Source organism: Miscanthus floridulus, chromosome 12, assembly GCF_019320115.1.
Source record: "Miscanthus floridulus cultivar M001 chromosome 12, ASM1932011v1, whole genome shotgun sequence".
Lineage (NCBI taxonomy): Eukaryota > Viridiplantae > Streptophyta > Magnoliopsida > Poales > Poaceae > Miscanthus > Miscanthus floridulus.
This window is the reverse complement of record NC_089591.1, coordinates 60501154-60508777: the sequence shown is the minus strand read 5'-3', so window position 1 is coordinate 60508777 and position 7624 is coordinate 60501154. Positions and strand designations below refer to the sequence as shown.

The following is a 7624-nucleotide window of genomic DNA, read 5'->3' as shown; positions in this document are numbered from 1 at the left end:
TGGTCGTTGATACTATAGCATTAACAAACACATTTATAGTAACAACAACCACATTTGTCATGGTGGTTAATATCATAGTGACACGTACACTTCGATCGACAAAAATACCAGCGTCGTGTGACAACATTTTGGACTTGACATGGAGAGGAACAAAGCAGCCAGCAGTAAACTTTGACAACAGGTAGTTGAAGAACAACGAACTTAACGTTAACGACGGTGCTTTGTCACACAAAGGGCGCCTCCTCTCCCAACGCGAAGTATGCGCCGGTCGGCCCGCCTTCCGGCAGCAGCGCCACCTTTACCAAGTTGCCTGCGCCTTCCTCCGGCGTTAGGGGTCCAGTGTGGATGGTCATGTCGGTGCTCACGTAGCCAGGGTGCGCGCAGTTGATGCGCAGTTCGGGGTGCCTTCTTGCAAGGATCCTCGAGTACGCGTTCATGGCCACTTTGGCCACCTTGTACGCCGAGAAACCCATCGGCCACCCACGCGCTTCCACCTCGCCGGCCTCGAAGTCTCTTAGGTACGTGGCTAGCACCTCGTCCAGCCTCTCCTCGGTGAGCTTCTCCACATTGTTCAGCTCCTGCTTTAGCTCCTCGTTTTTTATTAGCTACACAGGAAAAAACAGTTACCACCTTCTATACTACACCGGAAAGAAGACGTGCTGAGCATCTCAGTTGCCTAAATCCCTTCATAATTCTTGATTTTTAGGACGACCAGAAAAAACCACTCTTCAACAACTCCTAATACATTCTCTTAATTTTTTAGAATTTAAGAAAAGTCACCCTATTCCGCGTAAAGTTGTGCGCTTCGAAGTCGCACGTATCTTCTCTCTCCGCGCATGTTTGTCGGCTAATCTAAAGGCGAAGCGGCGTAGAAAGAATAAAGAGTAGAAAAATGTTTCTGATGTAAATGTACAAGAGAGAAAGAATATATAAAAGTGGTTAGAATAATTTAGAAATAGTACATGATTCCTGATATAAAATTGTCTTCTATATTTTAGGAGTCGATCGTTAGAAACTCTTGGAGATGACCTTTGTTTCTTCCAATACTTTTTTTAAGGACTTGTAAAACTCTATGTTTTTTGAAAGAAAATATTAGGTACTCTTAGAGATGCTCTGTTACTAGATCTTAGGTGTTGACAAAAGAAGTTGGTTATATATTACCCGTAGCAACCCAAATTCAGAGGAGACATTGACGATCCTCCCATCGGAGGAAGCTTGCAGCAGCGGCAGTAAGGCTTCAATCACATGCTTTACGGCATAGTAGTTGGTCTTCACACCTTCTCTTGCAGCGTCGTAGGTCTCCCGGACACCTTTAAACATGCATTCAAGCCTTTGACCCTGATCCATGCCACTGAACTGTTGGGCACATGCGACAACAAAGCAAACTTTTTCATCAATTTGGCCTAACTAATATAAATTGCCAGAGATCAAATTACAGGACCTGTCACCAAGGTTTAATAATTTTGTACTGGAGAAGATGCTTTGATTTCCAGTAGTGTAGTACCGATTTCACTAATTAGCGCCGGACATTAACCAGCGTTATTTTCTAATACTTCTGACAATCTGAAGATGTAAGTAAAGCTCACCTTTTCCTCGCTTGTTGAACTGTCAACAGGATCTTGGACGTACTCAACAGCACCAATTGCGGCATTATTTATCTATACAAAAATAGTAATAGGTCTATCATCCCTGGCCATGCATATCGATTATCTGGAAGTTTTAAAAGGCAACCTACCAGGATGTCTAGCTTCCCAAAACGAGTCTTCAGGAACTCAGCCAACCGAGCGATGCTCGTAGCATCAGTGATCTCTAGCTGATGGAAAATGACATCGGAGAGCCCTGCGTCTCTGAGCTTCTCTGCAGCGGCTGCGCCCCTCGTCTCATCCCTGGCTGTTAAGACGACGGTGGCGCCGTCGCCGGCCAGCTGCCGGCAAACCTCTAGCCCAATCCCTTTGTTCCCACCGGTGACCACAGCAATCCTGTCAAGGCCAGGGTCAATCACCGGAAGTATCTGTGTTATTACATTTACATATATACAGAATACAGTAGAAACTATGACTTCTTCCTAAACAAAACCTGGTAGGCTCCAGATTAATTGAAGGACCCACACTTGTTTTCGTAAAGACTGCACGCAAGATTGCAAGAACGAAGCATGAGGTAAGGTATGGCACGTACCTTGTTTTCGAGGCACTATGAATGGCGGCCTCCATGAGCGTGCACCACGGGCTCCAGCGAAAGCAGAGCACTCAAGTCTCAAGGTGATGATGACACTACCCTTCTGGGTTCAGTTACAGAAAAGAATGGCAACCATGACCGGTGTCCGGATATTTTTTTTTATGCTCGTGCTGCACTGCTGCATCTTCTTGGTGGCCACACATTGACGTATTGATGGCCACCACTACTCAATCAATGACAACGGACAGACGACCGAACGAAAACCGCACAACGGTTCGGAACTGAAACGCGCTGCGAATTCAATCTGGTGCTCGTTCACGAACCAGTGTTCAGCATCATTCACAGCCACTCATTTCACCTACCACAGCCTGCTCTGTCCTTGCGTCCACTGTCTTAATGGTCTTGGTCACCTAATCAAAGTTGAAAATCTTACAGTGGAGAAGATCTTTTGTTATAGCAGCAGAGCCCACATCTTGAATAGGTCCATTGCGCAGAGGCATCAGAAGGGGAGCATATGGCTCTGCTCCTGCCCACGCCGCGTCCACGGTCCACCTCAGCTACCTTACCTACTGGAGTGTACCTGTGTTCCTGCCTCTTTTCACTTGAGCTAGCCTCCATTTTTAGATTTTATACCACCACTCTGCCCGTGTAGCCAGGTAGCCAGCACAGACAGCGCATTCATCATCACCCCACTCCCTCCCTAGCTCGCCTCTCTCTGTTGTCCCCTCCCACTCCCAGTCCCAGCTCCCAGGCCAGCGCATTCAGTTCAGTAGCTGCTGCAAGCTACCACACCGAATACCCACACGATACGATATGATTCCAGTCGCAAAGGCTGAGCAAGCACAAAGCGGCCCGCGCCGTGCAGCAGTACATTTATCCGGCCGGCCGGGCTGGCTGCACCATTACTCTAGGAGTAGTGGAGCACTCGTCCTCTGCTTCCGTTCCGGGCAGAGAACCAGGACGGCATAGTGTGGAAGAGCTAGGGCGTTGCGCCGTCGCCGCCGTCGCTGCGCATTGCTCTGCTGCTTCTCGCTGCTGCGGCGCCGCTCTGCTCCGGCGCCGGCGACGTCGTCCTCAGCTTCTCAGCCACCCCGCGCCGCGTCTCCAGGTCCACGTCCACCGCGTTCGCCTTCCGGGTCCTGCGCGCCACTGGAGGGCCTTGCGCTGACTGCCTCGTCACCTGCCAGTTGGACGGCAAGCCGGCGTTGTAACATCCCAGGTGTTTGCCACTAGTTAAGCAATGGGTTGGAGCTCAAACATGGCATATTAAGTGATGATGAAAATGTCAAGGTCAAACCTATGGAAATGAGCCCCAACCTAAACGTGGATATTGCACCCTTGCTTTACATATAGGCCCTTTTCAAGATATATGCTTGGCTGGTGTTATTGGAATATCTTCATGTGTCTCACATCAATACCCACCTATATTGATCCATGGAAAAGTTTCGTGAAGTTTGGAATCAAGAAGTCATATAAAATGACGAGTTATGTCCTTGCTTGAATTATTTTATAAAGTGAATGGAATTCTCGATCGTCAACCAAACCTTGCAACCTTGCCAAAATGACTCTAGATGAACTCTACAACAAAAGTCATGAAAGGTTCATGTTGGGCAAATGCCAAGAAAATGCTCCAATGGATCAAAAAGGATGATTTAAGCTTCATCGTGATCCTACTTTGGTCAAAGTAGAACAGCAGGTTCTATACTAGTTTTGAGGTTGGACCTTAAATGAAAGTTGTAATCCATATCAGGTAGAACAAACTTTGTTTTTGGACTAAGAGCTAGATCATCTTGGAAGTAAGTCAAATCGAGGTCACAAGATCGAATTTGCTGCTGATTTCAGCACTTAGAAATATTCAAGTCTAGAAATTTATGGACATCGGCATTGGCGTCTCGCGTTCTCCAAATTTTATTAAGCAACTCAATTTGGTACAAAGATAAAAGTTGGAGTGTACATGATGGCGAAGAGCATGTATAAGGATGGCACTCAGTTGACTTCATTTTGGCTATCAATTTTTGGAAATGGTTAATCGCTGTTAATGCAGTGACAATGCTGTCTTGGAGTGTCATTAACCACTAATATGCTACCCCAATGGCTATGGCCCCTGAATCAAGTTTGTAGAGCATCAGAAGGAGAATAATTTTGCTTCAAGGCCCATATCCCAGTTCAGAGCAGAGATGGCCCAAAAAGGGACCCCAAGTCGGACACAGAGACGCACGCCACGTGTTTGTTGAATTGTCTCCGTGGCAGCCATGCAGCAGAGCGCGCGCTTCATTGCCGCCGCACGTCCGACCTCCGCGCCACGCGCCGCCCTGCTCCCTGAGCCTCCAAATGCGAATGCCCGAGCACTCACTCGTCTCCCCACTCTCCCTCCCTCGCTCTCTGGTGCTGCGCGCGCTCCGGAACGCGGCCGCCATGGTTGCCGCCGCGAGCTCGAGATTTGGTCGCCGTTGTTTCTTTGTCTCCAGCCTCCCTCCACCCAAATTGACCGCACCACCACCTCCCTCACCTCGCGCCGCAACTCCCGCACCCCTCGCCTGAAGCCACTCGTCGCCGGCGCGCCCTCACCGCGGTGCTGCTCGGCCTAGGCCGCCAGCGCACGTGGCTAGGGCCCCACGCTCCACCTTGGGCTGAGCCGAGGACACCGGCGAGTGCGCGTAGCCCTGCTCGTGCTCCACCGCCATTCCTACGCCGCTGACGAGACTCCTCCGGCCGGAAACGACGAGCTCCGGCGCATCCTCTGCTCCAAATCCCGTCAAGGGCTTCGCACTCGAATTCGAGAAAAGGGAAGGTTCTTTCTGCGAAGTTGTGACACATGTGAATAGTGCTCAGGAGGACCTCTTCGTTGATGTTTGATTTATATTTTCCGTAGGGACCCCGATGCAAGATTTCCATTCCTTTTCTCTGGTTTTTACAGATTTGAATGCTCCACTTTGAAAATTCATAGTAATTCATACAAAAATCGTAAAATCGAAAATGAGGACTTTTGGGAATCCTTGTGAAATTGTCTATGCATTACATCTATAATGTGGCATGTTTTAGTTTAAATATTTTGCTGTAAAAATAGATCTATGAGGCTAGGTTCCTGTTACTTGCCAGGTCTTGTGTTTTTCATAACTACAATTTTTATGCTCAAATAAATGTGAAAATGTTGTGGAGTGCTACTAAGGTGATTGTTGTTGTCTAGTAAAAATTTCAGGAGTTTAGGATTTATAGTTTAAGAGTTATAAAAATAACAAATGCCCTGTATTGCTTTGCTTCTACTCTGAACAGTTCTGCATGTTTGAATTAATTGGCTCAGTTAAGTTATGAATCATGACTTGGTGAAAATAAATGAGTTGTGTTACTTTTCTTAAGCTTTCCAAAAAGTTAAATATCATGACTTTTGGCTAAGTAGATCTTGAGTTATACTTGCTTAAATCTCTATGGCTGTTTCTGCCTAAAACCAGAGAGGGTTTCCTTGTTCTTATTGTGGGGCCTTCTTAGTAGTAGAATTAGCTTTAGGTGTTTACAACAAAGTTGTTTATAATTTTCTAAGCTTTCTAAAAAGTCTAGAACCACATTTATTGGACATGTATAACTCCATTTATAGCTATTTAAAGTGGCATGTCAGTTTCTGTCTATGTTTTGGACAGAGATGCAATTATTGGATTAGTTGACCCTTCTAACTATAAAATCATCTTAATATGAAAATAACAAAGTTGTAGATAATTCATGTATCTAGCTTCTGTTAAAAGTTAGTGGTATTTGGCCTTGTGGTTTGTGAGTTATGCCTGTTTAAAGTTGGGTGTCAGAAATGGCTGCTTTCTGTCAATTGTGGACCAGTTTCTGTAAATGGGTATAATTGACTTAGTTAACTTGAGAATCATGCTAAGAGGATTAAAGATGAATTGTAGAAAATTTCATAAGCTTTCCAGATTGTCTTGTTGCATATCTTTTTGATTAGTACAACTCCTGTTATGAGTAAAATTAGTTGCTGCTTCTGTTTGCAGCCTTGACTCTGTGATTGCCGTGAATAACTTGTTTGCTTGATATGAGTTGATGTGATGATTTAGATGCTAGGCTAATTAAGATAACTTGTTAGTTGCAGGTGCCAAGCCTTAACTGAAGATGAGCAATTGTATATTAGGTTGTCTAAACCTGGCAAGTTAAAGTAATTTGAATAGAACGTAAGTAAACTAATATGCCATGCTTGTTGTACTTGCTATCTCGATGTTTGGTTTGATGTGAATAGCTTGCTCTCTATAGTTAGTTGTGTGAGGTTAGTTAAATAGCTATTGGTGTCTATGTCTTGCATAATCTTGTGTTTGTCTTGAATGTTTATGTGGTGCCTCTTGTATTACCATTCTTCATATTCATACACATGCATCTTGCATCTCATTTAGGTACGCTAGATGAACCACGTGAAGGACGTGATGTTGGAGCTGAACCCGAGGATGATGCAAGCTAACTGAACTGATTTGTGTCGGATCCCAGGAAAGTCCCGGAGCATTCTAAGTCTCCTACTTTATAAAAGCAATTCTTTCTATATATGAGTTATATATTGTTGCATTAAGTTGTAGGAGTTACTTGAAACCGTTGATGCATTTATTACTATCCTTGCTTACCTTATTACCTTATTATCCTGCTAGGTCAGGATCGAATAACTGCTTAGCCTTGCTTCGACCAGTAGCGATCGGTGATATCCGGTCACCTACATTTATAGGTGGTTACTGGAAGAATTTAGCTATGGAAAGAATGATATCCTGAAATTAACCATGTGTGATGGATAATTGGAGACCAGACGAAAAAAGTTGGAGGCAACCAGACAGGGTTCTAGGGTGCTGTTAGTTTCCATCTGTGTCGATTAAGGACCGACCGTTGTTGGGCCTCGAGTCATGTTGAACGCATGCCTTACATTTAGCTGGCCGAATAAAGTACCTTTCGACCGTGAAGCTGGGAGATTATTCAGGCCGAGTAGATTGCCCGCAGCGCACTGTACCAGAGCAGGTGTAGTAGGACACGGGGGCACGAAGGTAAGACCAAAGAGCAGTCGGTCGGCCCCCTGGTACATGTGGTTCCTGGCAAACTCGAGATTCCTGGATAGCTGACTCGGTGACCGATACCTCACTTTAGCGGGTGAGTGAGGTTTGTGTAAGGAATAAATCACCAACTGGTTAGGAATCAATTCGAATCGCCATCGCTCCTGGATAGTGAGCACTTGACTCGAGTTACGGCATCGTAGTAATTATTATGGAACAAGGATGGTTATCTGGATGATATGGGATATGCTAAATCTAAATTGGTAACTAGATGTTATTGGTTAATAAAGTGATTGCTATAGTACAGGTGCTTACCTAGATGGATAGGTCATAATAAAGATGATGCAAAGTACTTAAAATGGTTTCTTCATGATAGCTTATGCTTTTCGCAAACAAGTTAGCTAGCCCACTAAAGAAAGCCATGCATA

At 45.3% G+C, this 7624-nt stretch overlaps 1 protein-coding gene across 1 annotated transcript; it reads right to left on the bottom strand.

Annotated features, from left to right (window-relative positions):
* Nucleotides 1–32: 32 nt before the first annotated feature.
* LOC136496709 ((+)-neomenthol dehydrogenase-like) lies at nt 33–2363 on the bottom strand. The gene is made up of 5 exons (XM_066492454.1): nt 2176–2363; nt 1736–1979; nt 1587–1658; nt 1162–1356; nt 33–605 (listed from the first exon to the last, which is right to left on the bottom strand). The coding sequence occupies exons 1-5, from the start codon at nt 2208–2210 to the stop codon at nt 225–227; spliced, it is 927 nt and encodes a 308-aa protein (XP_066348551.1). The 5' UTR covers nt 2211–2363; the 3' UTR covers nt 33–224.
* Between the last annotated feature and the right edge of the window lie 5261 nt (nt 2364–7624).